At 36.6% G+C, this 14,768-nt stretch overlaps 2 protein-coding genes across 5 annotated transcripts in view; both read left to right on the forward strand.

Moving 5' to 3' along the window:
- srsf3b (serine and arginine rich splicing factor 3b) overlaps positions 1-5,287 on the forward strand; it is a 6,302-nt gene extending 1,015 nt beyond the window's left edge. For all 3 annotated transcript variants that reach the window (XM_079891098.1, XM_079891096.1, XM_079891097.1), the window contains exons 2-6: positions 1,063-1,273; positions 1,359-1,493; positions 3,317-3,355; positions 3,608-3,694; positions 3,779-5,287. In XM_079891098.1, coding sequence (XP_079747224.1) covers positions 1,071-1,273; positions 1,359-1,493; positions 3,317-3,355; positions 3,608-3,694; positions 3,779-3,806 — 492 coding nt within the window. In that variant the 5' untranslated portion in view covers positions 1,063-1,070 and the 3' untranslated portion in view covers positions 3,807-5,287. The remainder of the gene's footprint in view (positions 1-1,062; positions 1,274-1,358; positions 1,494-3,316; positions 3,356-3,607; positions 3,695-3,778) is intronic.
- Positions 5,288-8,697: 3,410 nt separating this feature from the next.
- Positions 8,698-14,055, forward strand: cdkn1a (cyclin dependent kinase inhibitor 1A). 2 transcript variants are annotated; one of them, XM_079891099.1, is made up of 3 exons: positions 8,698-9,044; positions 11,162-11,528; positions 12,472-14,055. In XM_079891099.1, exons 2-3 carry the CDS (start codon positions 11,165-11,167, stop codon positions 12,525-12,527), a joined length of 420 nt encoding a protein of 139 aa, XP_079747225.1. In that variant the 5' UTR covers positions 8,698-9,044; positions 11,162-11,164; the 3' UTR covers positions 12,528-14,055. The 2 variants fall into 2 exon arrangements, with proteins under 2 accessions (XP_079747225.1, XP_079747226.1); XM_079891100.1 differs by lacking the exon at positions 8,698-9,044 and adding an exon at positions 10,436-10,715.
- Positions 14,056-14,768: the final 713 nt, after the last annotated feature.

A 14,768-nucleotide genomic window follows, 5' to 3' on the forward strand; every position in this document is an offset into this window, starting at 1 on the left:
AGCATATAATTAAGCAATGGTAACCACAAATTAACAATGGTTTTGCTACACTCACCATAGTTTAACCATGATATTTGTAGTAAAACAGTGGTTATACAAATGGTAAAGATCCATCAAAAAAACCTAGGCTACAGTTAGCTAACACTTTTACTGTAATAAAACCACGATTTATTTTCATAAGGGTAAATCTCTGGCCATAACAATTGTTTTCATAACAGTTGAAGAACGGACTAAGGGTAAAAATATAATCTACAGTGCATACATTTATGAAAATGCTCATCTCTATAGTTATTTTTCTAGCAAACCGTTGTTGATGGTCATTGAGTGGCTTTTCTGAGGTAAATGTTACTGTTGTTTACAAGCTGTTTTATTGACTTCTTTCTGCATTAGAAACACTGATTGATGGATTACATGAGACATGATATATTTGTTCTGAATCTTTCATCATTCCCTCTGATGTTTATGTGCTGCTGTAACTAGTATTATAGAGGAAGAGATGATCGTTTTAACTGTCAGCACACATTAAACATACTCAAACACATTTATTGACTGAATTTCATGATAAAATCAACATTTCTCAACATATGTTTGACCCTGGATCAAAAACCAGTCTCGAGTCGCACTGGTATATTTGCGCCAATAGCCAACAATGCATTGTATGGGTCAAAATTATTAATTTTTCTTTTATGCCAAACATCATTAGGATATTAAGTAAAGATCATGTTCCATGAAGATATTTTGTAAATTTCCTACCATAAATATATAAAACATTTATTTTTTTGAGTGGATGCAGCACAATCGCCAACATAAATGAACAACTTTAAAGGAGATTTTCTCAATGTTTCGTTGTTGTTTTTTTGCACCCTCAGATTCCAGATTTTCTAATAGTTGTATCGGCTAAGTATGGTCCTATCCTAACAAACCATACATCAATGGAATACTTATGTATTCAGCTTATTTATGTATAAATTGCAATAATTAAAATTGGACCCATGTGACTGGTTTTGTGGTCCAAACATCAAAAATAACAAATGTAACCCCTCGTACTCTTGTGTTGTGCAGATTGAGCCATGCATCGCGACTGCCCTCTGGACTGCAAAGTGTACGTTGGGAATCTTGGGAATAATGGGAACAAGTCGGAACTGGAGAGGGCGTTCGGCTACTACGGGCCCCTGAGGAGCGTCTGGGTGGCCAGAAACCCTCCTGGTTTTGCATTCGTCGAATTCGAAGACCCTCGTGACGCCACAGACGCCGTCAGAGAACTAGACGGACGGTGAGTGTGGATCTTAAAGCTAGTTATCATCATCATCATCAGCAAATTACATCACGACTTCTGGTCTAATCGACGGGTCACGCAGGACTCTCTGCGGTTGCCGAGTGAGGGTGGAGCTGTCCAATGGCGAGAAGCGAACTCGGAACCGGGGTCCGCCTCCATCCTGGAGCCGACGTCCACGCGACGACTACCGAAGGCGTAGCCCGCCCGCCCGGCGCAGGTAAACCCGTTCTCCCGCTCACCTGTCTCTCTGTAAACTGTGTTTCAGAGGAAACTAATGCGATTCTGCCCCCTTCGCCAGTCCTGGATGCCACTGCCCTGCCGGTGCCACGTGTCCCGGTTCTGATGGGCATCTGACGGAGATCTTTAGCTCCTCCATCTTCATTGTCATTGATAACCATTAAGCAATGATCTGACTGGGCTTCTCAAATTCTGATAGTTTTGTTTAAATGCAGATCCGCGAGTGATTATTTGGGCTAATCTCATCTCATGACGGCGCCCGGGTTGCGTTTCACGCCGAAATTATAAGTCGGAAAAACAAAAACGAGCTTTTTGATTGCTTGTTGGGTGGGCTAACACTTTACAATAAGCTTCTGTTTGTTAATCTTAGCTAACAATGAAATTATTATTAGTCTTGGTTAATTTTAACATTTAAGTATTTCAAATGTTATTAGTGTAACGAGTGTATTGCATTACCAATGGAAGCTTATTGTAAAGCGTTACTGCTTTTAGCATTGTGATGATGTTTTGATAAATTTTGCACCTTTTTTACACCCAAATTCTCATTACTGCTAATATCAAGTCATTGCGATAATTCAATTTATTTATGTTTACTTAATTTAAAATGTAAAGTGAGGTTTTTCTACCATTTATAATGAGAATTTTGGCAGTGATGGATGTTTAATTGTCCTTAATTCCTTTTATTTCGGATTGAAATTTGACCCGGATGCGATTTCGCGCACTCTTCTTGCGCAGCGCTATTCAATGTTGATTATGCTAACTTTGCGAATTGGCCGCCCAAAGCCCAGTCGCTTGTTTTCAGTAATCTGCTCGGCTCTAGTAATGGTTGGAATGCAATCTTTTGTTGACTTAACTTTACATGAAAAGGTTGTTTTTATTTTCTTATCTTATCATCTCTATATTAATAAAAATGAACCCCGTTGCAGAGTCACCACCATGCCTCTCCTCACCACCCTCTGAGTCAGTCTACTAGTCTTCTTTCAGCATCATGTGACCAGCGTGCCCCAATCAGCTGGCTGGGTTGGTGTCACATGACCCAGGCGTGGCCAGTCATCAGGTCGCACCAGCCCATTGGTTCCTGAGCATGCCGTTGTCAGCTCCTCCTCCTCCTCCAACCTTAACACCCAATCGGCAGCGGCCCACTTCACATTCCTGACCAATCAGCGTTTTACGTTCCCCAATGTCTACACTACCAACCACCAGCAACAGCCTTCGGCTAACCAATAAAAGCAGGAAAAATCCACTACATCCAGCCCCCATCCGCAAGCCAGCTAATCAGCTAGCAGCATCTGGCCTACACTTTCCCGCCAATTCTGCTCCCCGGCCGCCACCCCTTCGCCTTTTCTAGCTTGTTGAAAACCGAAAGACTAGTAAGTTTTTCCTGCTTCATACAGTTTAATGCTGAATACAGATATAAGATGAGGAGAAATCTCCTGTTGAGAGTTGAAACACACAGGGTTGGTATCTTGACTCCGTTAAGATTAGGCAAAAGCTGATGGGGAGCCCAAGCGGAGGTTCAGGTTACATAAGAAGCGTGGGCTTTGAGAGCTGCTCTTGCTTTCTTTCAGTGTCTTCATTCTGTTGGGGTTGTTTGCAGTGCGTTGAGTTTTTCTACTGTGTAGCTCTCTGTACTGGAGCGTAACGCTCTTAGCGAACGCTCATGTGGCGAGATCTCCACTCCACCCCTGTATCAGGGCGGTGACGAGTGTGTGACTGTTAGCAGGCTGGAGTTTCAGGGCTTTTGAGGTGCCTTCGTGTGTCGATCGCCACCGCGTTGACTCGCTCTTCTCTTCTCTTCTTCAGATCGCCCAGGAGGAGGAGCTTCAGTCGCAGTCGTAGCAGGTAAGAGTTTGCGCAACTTTTACGCGCAGGAAAACGGCGCTATTTATGTTTTCATTTTATGGTAACTTTAAATGCGTCTATTTTTGTTGTTTTAGTACCTTGTTTTAAGTAAACTAAAATGAGATGTTGCTTTGGCAACTAAGATACGTTTTATATTCTTTCGGTTAACATTCTTTTTTTTTTTCCCCCAAGTTACGAACATTTTTACGCTTTTAGTTGACTATAATAACCCTGGTTCTGGACGTTGTCTAGATCTCTTTCCAGAGAGCGCAGGAGGGAGAGGTCGCTGTCCCGCGACAGGAACCACAAGCCCTCGCGATCTTTCTCACGATCGAGGAGGTAAGCGTTTCGCTGCTTTATATCGTCCGGCCAGGAATGACGTCCAACACCGAGCTCACATCTCGACTTTTTTTCCGTTTACAGTCGCTCCAGATCTAATGACCGGAAATGAACCACGACACAGAGAAAAACGTCGTGACGGGAAATCGTCGATCAAAAACTTTGAAAAGACTTTATTGCTCAGAGTCCCCCATTTATTTAGTTTTTTTTATGAACATTATTTTAGCGGTTCTGTTTCCTTCTGTAGCTGCAGTTTTAATGCGACGGCATTCCATCTCACACTTTTAAGACTTATTTGTGTTTTTGCCGGTGAATGTGATTGGTCCTGCTGCGATGAGCTCATTTCCTGTCGCCTGAGCTCGACCGCTAGCGTTTTGCTTTGTGTTTGTGTGCGATCAGAGGGGGACGATGTAACGACACTGTGTCGCCAGCAGGGGGTGGAATGAAGAACAGCTTTCATTCTCGTTTGTTTTTTTCCTTGTAGTGTTTGTACTGTTTATAATGTTGATTTGAATTAAAACTCATTACAAAAAATATCCTGTCTCTGTGAATTTTTACAATGTTGTACGTGTTTTAATTTAATAATTGGCCATTTTATAGGGTTGTCTGAATTTAAAGTCCCCCTGTAAAACTCATCTTTGATCACAAAAAAGACTTAATGCCTTTTTTTCCCTTGAAGAATATTTCTTCATGCCTTAAAATGAGTGTAACTCGACACCCTTGCCTCATTTAGTATGCGCAGTTCTATGAATATGCAAATGAGCCCTGCCTCCACTCACTCCCTCAGCTCAGAGATCCACTGGTTGACGATCACACGTTGATCTGATTGGTTACAAGGTAGTTTGTGACGTCAGAAACACCAGCGATTTCAAAGCGTGTTTTTGAGACTGTCTTTGGTTCACTGCAGTTTTAAGGAGGAAATACTCAGCAATGCTGTCGACTTATGAACTTACACATGCTTTGTCTTAAAGCAGATTAAAAACACCACATAGACACATAAACTACATTAAAAGCTGGATTTACATCACAGGGGGACTTTAAATCAAATGTTTATTTGTAAAGTGTTAATTTACTCAGATTTTATCCAAGAATTACAAATGGGGAACAGTTCATACAGGGTTAATCAAGACGTTTATGCATTAGCCTTCATTTACAGTATTTATTATCTTTGCAAATGTTAGATAATAAAAATACAACTGTCCCTTGTTTGTTTGTGTAGTTATTTTAATTTGTTTAAACATACCTGTGCTCCTTTTTTTTTTTTTTCTCCTTGTTGTCTTGTAAATGTAGAATTTAGATTTATGCTATAGTAGTAGAATATTTTCCTAAAGAATAACCACAAAACCGCTTTTGTTTTTGTAGCCGTTTATAGTGTTAGCATTGTGAACACATTTAATGTTTGTGTACAGTAGTGATCACTGACTCGCTGAAAATCCTGGTTAAATATTAAACTATATTGACATCTGAACCTTGTTTGAGGTTTTATTGTAAGTTGTCTGGAGCTTAATTTCAAGATCTAATTTAGCCGCAAGTGTATTTTCAGATGCAGGTTTTCAGTAAAATCCCTCGCATGAGGAATCTGATACGGACAGACAGTCAACATTAAAAGTAGAAATATAATAAAGGGAGAAATGTTCTCAAATACTTAAATGTAATTAAAATGGGTACTACAGATCATGTGTATAGGTATATGTGCAGTGTTGTTGTAGTACCAGCAGAGGGCGACCAACTTTAACTCTACATTGACTCTTTTATCTGAATTGCTTGGAGTTTTGATGATTGCTTTTTTTTAAATCCAAAGTCTATTTGTCAACTTGAGCCTCTATGATGGATATACATTTTTATATATAATTTGAACCCAGGGGTTTTCTGGGTTATTTGAACTGGGGACCTTCAGGGGGCCACAAGAGAGCTAGGGAGTCAGTACATTTGACAAAATCAGTAAAAATAAGATTAAACTAATTTACAAATACATTTGATTAAAAAAAATTATGCAAATAAATACAATAGAATACAAATTGAAAATATTTGTTTAAAATTAATAAAATTATAAATTGTTTAAATAAAACATTTACACAATTAATTATAAAAATAAATACAATTTGTTTTAAATATATTTTGTAAAAATAACGATTTAATTGAAAATACGAAAAGCAGTGGGAAAAATGTGAAAAAAAAAATAAGATTATAATACAGAGTTCCGGTCCTTGATTCTGATTGGTCGAAGCCGTGGTAAATGACTCCACAAACACACACCTGTGACCGCATCACATTAGTGTTACTGCGCAACTGCCATTTGTGATGCTCTGTTGCTGCATGTGTTGCTTAGCAACCTCTTTGGAACTACATTGCTTGGCGGAGGAATAAATGTGTTATAACGTTATATTTTTTTTGTTGCTGTTGTTGATTTTATGAATAAAATAAATATTAAAATGAATATTTTTATGGAGTAACTGTTTTCTACAAGCAATAAGCCCCTTGAAGCCGTGATTTACAGTGGATTTAGAACAGCTAAGGCAGGGTTTACCAATCTCGGTCCTGGAGGGCCGCTGTCCTGCAGAGTTTAGCTCCAACCCCAATTAAACACACCTGAACCAGCTAATCAAGGTCTCACTAGGCATACTAGAAACTTTCAAACAGGTGTGTTGGAGCTAGTTGCAGCTAAACTCTGCAGGACAGCGGCCCTCCAGGACCGAGATTGATGAACCCTGCGCTAAGGGGTTTTACTCCGCGTCGAGTCTAACGGCCCTCAGCTGTTCTACATCCACTGTAAAACACGCTTCGTGGGGCTTATTGCTTTATTAAACGGTAATTAATCACACTGATTAAAAAACATGAAATTTGATTTAAATAAAATAATTGTATAAATTAATAAAATACACCTAACACAGTACAGTACTACAATGAGTAGAAAAACGTGATGTGTTACTAAATATTTGACACATTTATAATATTACTTTTTCACAGTATTAATTGTCTTTATACATAAGAATATTAAAATGCATGAAAAAAGTGCAGATAGGTGTGGTTTGATGAGGTGTAGTAGTGAATAAATCTGTCCGGATTAAATCCTTCATTCCCGCTTCTGCTAAATGACGTCACGATCCAGACCAAACAAACGGCAGTCATAATTCTAGCTTTCATAAGATCACTGATCACAACCTCTTACTTAAACTCGACTTCAGGGTGGTGACTGACTGGCGAAGTCCTTTACATGTTCACGTTTTGTACCTGCTGACAGAGAATGAGTTATGATGGATTATATCATTCATTCTAACTCAGTCATTCGCTAGTTTACCTGACCAATAACCGTTTACTTTTTCCACCATTGTAAATCACTTTTAGCAGTTCACTCGGTATTCTTCTGGTTTGACAAATTAATTTCTAAAAGTACAAATATTCCACGTTTTTTCAGTTAATGCGAGCTCATAAGGCTGCATGTATGAAGTTTGAATTCAGTCATATTAATAATTTATCACAAGAGCGAGGAGACTGAATGAATCTGAATGAATGAATGAACAGAAACTCAAACTTACCCGCTCTTTCCCTCGCTTTACTCGCGGCTCCGTGACGTCACGTTCTGATGAGTCACGCGTCGGGTGACTCGCTGATTTTTTTCCCGCGGCTTCCTCGCGCAGTGGAATGTCTTGTCTGACTCCCGCCAAACCGCAAACACTAATGAATAGCGGCCATTAATTAAACTAAAGAATGGCCTTTCCTGCTGATTGTCGTGGGAAGGATGGACTTCATTACTCGGTCGGTCTCATTAGTGAACAAACTGTGACTGATTTTATTTCATGCTGTTGTGTTTATTGGCACTAAATTAGGGCAGTTGTTGTGTTAATTATTTTATTCTGGATTAAATATTACTATGTTTTATATGGAATAAATACATTTGGAAAATGTACACAGCAAAAAAGCCAGTGTACATTTAACAAAATTTTAGTCAAAATGAACACTCCTGAAATGTGTATATGACTCCCTCCATTTTGGCGTTAAAATAACACTTTTAAAAGTGTGAAATATGCACATTACATTTTAACAAATATACTCAGTGAGTAATGTGCATATTTCACACTTTCAAAAGTGTTATTTTAACTCCAAAATGGAGGGAATCATATTTTTTGAAGTCATACTTTTTTGTATTATTAATTTGTGTGTGTGTGATACAAGTAGGCTAACAATGATGAAATAAACATGTAGAAAAGTTTTTATTTATGAAATGTGCTTTTTGACAAAATGAGTCTTTATGTGGGCGGGGAGAACACAGAGATATTAAAATGTGTCAAAAATTAGCCAAACTTTTAAAGTCAGTTTTGAAATGAACGTCTTATTTCATATTTTGATGTCATAATTATGACTTAAGTCAGAATTCCAACTTTTTATTATTTCGATTTTTAAGTCATAAGTAGCTTTTAAGTAAGAATTATGACATTTTTTGTAATATTTAGACTATTTAATTCATAATTTCTACTTTTATGTCAAATTTTGACTTTCTGTATGTCATTGTGGCAGTCAATAAAATCAAATATTGACAATTAATCTCATGGTTTTCTATCAGTCTTTAGAAAGCCGAATTAAACGTGTACAATTCTAGATGTTTGCAATTCTAAATATTTTACAAAACCCCTATCAACTGCTTGCAAACCTAATTATATGAATTATACATGAAACAGAAATCAAGTTTACAGGCTAAAAAACATTTTAAAAAAAAGCACTTTTGGTGGGTTAAAAAAGCAAGCTTGGCTCAGCAGCAGCAGGGATAAAAACAAAAAAAATAGATTAAAAAACATTGTTTTTAACAGTAAGAAAGTTCTCAATTATTTCTAAAAGCTCCTTTCTGTTGAAGAATAGTCCTATTTTTCTTTTCTTTTTTGCTGGCTATGTACATGTACTTTTTTTTGTAATTTAACTGCTCATGCAAGAAAGGCAAATAAACGCTTAAAAGAAATAGTGTGTGTAATATATATCGGGCGGATCCACTCAGTGACTTCAGGACCTTCTGTTCTGTGACACAGATCCACAGGAATGTTCCCGTGAAGGCGCGTTCACGCTGCACGTGTGTTTATCGGGCACAGTCCACGTGCTGTGCTCACTGGACCCCGCCCACAGTCTAGACACGCCCATCGGAGTTCGTAAAAGTTCAGAAAGTCCCTCCAGCGCTGAAGAAGAACATCTCGTATCCACTGCTACTCTCGCCCAGGATTGAATTTCTCCACTTTCACCTGAAGACACTTCTAAACTTCAGTTTAAACTCGACACTGCTGTCCAGGACACCTGAAACCTCTCAAGTTCACTCAGCAAACAGCGATTTTACAGATTTTTAAAACTCGTCAGAAGCAAAAAACATGTAAGTTGCTTGTTTTTCATCGTTTTTCATGTTCATGGCGTTTGTTTAAAGTTGTTCTCATTTATCACAAGAATGTTAGGAAAACTGTTGATACAACTAGTTTAAACTCTTGGCTGTTTTGAATAACAGCCGAGTAATATGAACATCTCAGACGAACTTTAACTGAAAACTTTTCACTTAAACTTGAATATATAGATCAGAAGGCACGTGATTGATTGATATTTTTTTTATATTATCGCTGTTTGAATGTTAATGTAAAGTGAACTCATGTCAAAATCGCGACCTGTTTTCTTTCTACCGGTTTACACGAGACTTGTGTTCACGTGGACCCAGAGAGTAGAGTCGGCGTGTCTGCGTCACTTCTGACCAATCAAACAAACGCTCGCTTTCCCGCCGCAGTCTTGAATTTATTTTCGTAATGAACTTTATGTTCCATCTCATGGACTCAATGGCACCTTTTGTCATGACATCATGAATGATAGATCATATCTTTTCTAAATAAAATATGAGTTAAAAAAAATAATGCTGAAATCTTTGACAAATAATTTATACATCACAATTCTATATTTATTATTATAGATTTATTTAATTTAATATGTAATAATGTCAGATTCTGACACTTTGATGTGTGAACTTTGGGCTGGTTTTGTCAGCCCTGTCATATTAAGAATGTCAAAAGAAATATTTTATATTTATTATATTATCACAAGTATTAAGCCTATTATAGTTAAATAATAGTTAATTGTTGAGTTAAATAATAATAATAATAAGCAATTTAAATAAAAAATGTTTAAACATTCTCATGGAAAAAAAGATTCTTATGACAAAATAATTGTCTTTGTCATAATTTACTTTTTAAGTCACAATTTTGACTTTTTATGTCATTTCGACTTTTATCATAATTTTTTTTTGTCAATTACTAACAAGTCAATTTTTGACTAGTAATATTTTCGACTTTTAAGTCATAATTTCGACTATTTTAAATGTATTATATTACCACAATTATAATTTTAGTTAAATAATAGTTAATTAATGAGTTAATAAAACAAACAAAAAATCTCAGAAAAAAAGATGGGCTAAAAACTTTATAAATAAATTATATATATATATATATATATATGATTGATTTTTTTTAATCAGGAAAATAATTAAAAATTTTAAATATATTTTTATAAGAGATTCTGACACTTTCATGTGAAACGTTGGTTTGTCAGTCGTAAGAATCTCAAAATTATTATTTTCTGTTATATTAGTAGTTTAAGACTACTTACTAAGTAGTTTATAATACAAAGTATTGTTTTAGTGGTTTTGTATGAATATTCATTCAATTTTATAATTAGTGAGACGTCCCTCATGTAAGATGGAAATATTTTAAGTATTTTATTTGTATATGTAATTTGTATATATGCTGTATTCAGAGCTGATCGTGTAGTTTAATAAGATGGCGGCCCTCTGCTGGCGAGACGCGCTTACTGCAGTCAGAGGAACATGTCCACACATGTCTCTGCAACTCATGATGACTCAAAGCAGCCTTTAAAAGCTGATCACAGAACAGCAGAAACACGCACACATGAGGAGACGAGACAGACACGGCAAGGTTTACTTTGCAGGAGAACTCAAAAACACGGGTTGGGTTGTGCGTTCAAGTTCTCTGGGAAGTTCGTGTAGTATGTGAGTAAGATTGCGGTTTACTTTCTAATTAATAACACAAAAATACAGCAAGGTTCTTAAACTCTACTTATAGAAAATGAATAACAAAGAAATGTGCAATATTATGTGCTCTGCTTTTTTATGTTTTTAATTAATTTAAGAAGCCTCTGCAAACCATCATATTCTGTGCAGGCGTTTAGCTTCGCTGTAAATAGAAAAGCCTGACAATATCACTACTAATATATTCCGCCATGTTTCTCACTGACACGCCCACAACTCGTAAAGATCGGGGCTTAAAGAAAATCCCGAGCTTCCCACTCGTATTTACGACATTGTGGTGGCGTTCATGTCCGTTTAACTCGTAAAAACACGATCTTCTTTACGAGATGACTTGAACGCACCACGTGATGTTCAGGGACGGTTGGTTTCCTCACTAGTAACCGTGACTCTCGTGTCTTTTGCTTCAGAAAATGGCGGCACACAAGCGGATCCTTCGAGCCCTCGGAACCGGGCCGACGAGAAGAAGCCTGTTCGGTCCGGTGGATCGCGAGCAGCTCCAGCGCGAGTATCGCGACGCGCTGAGGAAAGACCTGGAGGACGCGTCGCGTCGTTGGAGCTTCGACTTCGTAGCGGAGAAGCCGTTGGAGGGCGGAGACTTCCGCTGGGTGGGCGTGTCCTGCGTGCGCGTGCCCGTGCTGTACCGGAGCTGTGAGGACGCACGGAATTCCGCAGGATCACCGGGAAAAGAGAACAGATTCGGATCGGTTCCGCAGGACGTGGAGAAAACGCCGGAAAAGAGAGCAGAGATGAAGAGGAAACAGACGAACATCACAGGTGAGAGATATACACTATTCATCTCATGTTTTAGATCGGTAAGATTATTCATGTTTTTAAAAGAAAAACACCAAGGCTGCATTTATTAGATAAAAAAAAACAGTAATATTGTGAATTATTATTATTATTATTATTATTATTTAAAACGGCGATTTTCTTTGTGAATTTCTAAAGTGTAATTTATTCCTGTGATCAAAGCTGAATGTTCAGCATCATTACTCCAGTCTTCAGTGTCACATGATCCTTCAGAAATCACTCTAATATGATGATCTGATTGAATTATCAATGTTGAAAACATTTTTAGGATTCTTTGATGAATAGAAAGTAAAAAAAAAAATTCCACTTTGAAATGGAAAGCTTTTGTAACATTATACATGTCTGTCACTTTTGATCAATTTAATTCATCCTTGATGAATAAAAATATTGATTTATTTTATCCCCCCCCCCCCCCCCTAAAAATAAAAATTCTTACTGACCCCAAACTTTTGAACGGTAGTGTTTAAAGTTACAAAATATTCTATTTCAGATAAATGCTGTTCTTCTGAACTTTCTATTCACCATAGAATCCTGAAATAAAAATGTAAATAACTGTTTTCAACTGTTATGTTTCTTGAGCATCAAATCATCATATTAGAATGATTTCTGAAGGATCATGTGACACTGAAGACTGGAGTAATGGTGCTAAAAATAACAGGAATAAATTACATTTTAAAATATATTAAAATAGAAAACAATTATTTTAAATTGTCATAATATTTAACAATATTGCTGTTTTTTTTTAAACTTTTGAATGGCTGTGTGTATATATTTATATATGTATAAACTGTTGAATTATCATGTGGTCAATCCTAATAGTTTTTTATGTAGGAGTAAAATGCTGAGTAATAATGATGGTGTGAATGACAGTTTGACTAATAATAGACGCCCTCTTTTATCCCGACAGACTTCTACCAGGCGAAGAAGAGGCAAGTGGCCACGCCCCGCAAATCAGGACAATGACACACTCAGGAACTCGTGTGTGTGTGTCGTGCCTGGACTCATATCTTCATACGTGTAAAGACATTCAGTAACTGACGTGAACTCAGTGGATCTTCTGTTCTTCTACACCGTCATCTACCTTCAGTCTGGAACCTGTCCCAGAACTCTTCGTTTTCTGTCTTCTGTCCATCATGTGTTGTTCAGGAACAGGAATCTGTCATTCCTCTTTGAGCACTTCCTGTTATATGTTTGCATTTCAACGGTTAACATTTACCTGAAAAATCCCTTTAAATAGATGTGTGGAGGAAAGATTCGAAACATCCATGAACGAATCTTTCAGAATCACGAAATTGCGAAAAGGATTTCATTACGAACAATGACATGTTATAAAACACTGATTTTTTTCAGTGCGCACATATTCAAATGTATTGCTTTATTGCACAAAACATGTTGCTAACTTTAAAAACTGCTATTTTTAAATGTTTGGTGCCAATTTTTTTTTTTGACACATAAAAGTTATTGTTATTATAAACGTAAACCTCAATTAAGCTGCCAGTATGTTCTCACACACCTTCTCGTAACTGAGCTGCGATTACGTTACTGCAACGTAATTTTTATTTACAAACACTTGACGTCGTTCGTGAAACACGAGCAGAATCGCTGCAGTTTTTTCGTACGTTAATTCGTACATCATGTTGCGTTAAATTTAGTGCGGAAATTAATGTACGAATGAATTTCACAGACATTTGTTCCAGGGTTATTATTGTTAACTTTAACTAAAACTGTTAAAAACATTTCTGTTAATTGAAATAAAGCTAAAATACATTTTAGTTGGAAAACAAACTAAATTTAAGCTGTTTTAACTTAGAACATTAACATTAGAAATGTTGCTTTTCGCAGTTTTAAGTGGTAAAAATATTAACTGGAAATAAATGAAAACTGAAATAAAAAATAAATTAAACCTAAATAGTACTATTAATATATATATTTAATATGTATGTAGTAAAATGACACAAGCACATAACGAATATATATATATATTTTGTTTTATTATAATTAACATGAAAGTATATTATTCAAAATATTACTAAAACTAAAACAACAGCGATTTGTTCTGCTCGTGTTTTGTGATACGGCTTCTGAAACTACAGCATATTTACAAACACTCTCAGTTTTCCTGTTGTCATGGAAATACAAGGAAGGTCGAGCGATAACTAACAAAACTTAATGAGAAATGTGAACGCCAGACTTTATACATCGAGTAATTAAGATAAAAAGCTTTATTCTGTTTAAGTTTTGAATTCCAGCAAACGTTCATTAAATCTGTTCTAGCTCTTCTCTGATCCAACTTGAGGATTTCTGCGATCTGTCTGTAAATATTCTGTTAATATCCGGATTATTCGCTGTTGACCGAATTGCACTTGTTATTTTGTGTAGTGTTGTGTAGCATTATTGTTAAAGAGCTCTGAATATATGCCATATTTATTTTACTGATGAATGTTGTATTGTAGATTGACATGTAATTGTTATTTTAATAAAACTTCATGAAGAGAAACTCTGGTGTTCGATTTGATTTTGTACGACTAAATCACTACTTAAAATATTCATGCTGTTGATTAAAAAAAATGTGTTTTTTGTGCTGTGAAGTGTTTTGAGGTTAACCATTTTTCTGGGTGGATGAACTTGTGTTACTCGTGTAAACCGGCCCTTTCTCTGGATTGGTAAGTGAATCTATCATATCCGTCTCATGTTAACAAGTTACGTTTGAAGTCGACATAAAATTGCATTTAACTTCCATCATGTGGTGTATTTTCAAATACAGGCTATTCAATGAGTATCTCAATCTTAATGCTTTTTCTTTTGAAATATACTGTCATTTGTACAGAGCCCCTAAAGGGACATGGTGATGGAAAACATATATTTCAATGCTTTTGCGTTTGTCATGTTCTTTGTGTGCGAACGCAAACTTTCTCAAGGGAACTCAAGTTTCACAAGGGAATGCAAAAGTTACAAACAAACCAACGCAAAGTTTCTCAGGGGACGCAAAATTGTAACAAACCAACGCAAAAGTGTTACAAATTAACGTAAAGTTTCTCAAGGGAACGCGAAAGTGTTACAAAACGAACGCAGTTTCTCGGAACGCAAAAGTGTTACAAGCTAACGCAAAGGTTACAAACGAACGCAAAGTTTCTCAGCAAACGCAAAAGTGTTACAAAAAACAGCAAAGTTTCTCAAGGAACACAAAAGTGTTACAAGCTAACA

Source organism: Squalius cephalus (assembly GCF_949319135.1).
Source record: "Squalius cephalus genome assembly, chromosome: 13".
Taxonomy (NCBI): Eukaryota; Metazoa; Chordata; class Actinopteri; order Cypriniformes; family Leuciscidae; genus Squalius; species Squalius cephalus.

What these genes read in the sequence shown, in the direction of transcription:
- cdkn1a (XM_079891099.1), top strand. Translation starts at nt 11,165, where the DNA reads ATGGCGGCACACAAGCGGATCCTTCGAGCCCTCGGAACCGGGCCGACG. An exon ending in GAAACAGACGAACATCACAG is followed by an intron (nt 11,529 to 12,471) that starts GTGAGAGATATA and finishes TTATCCCGACAG; the next exon opens with ACTTCTACCAGGCGAAGAAG.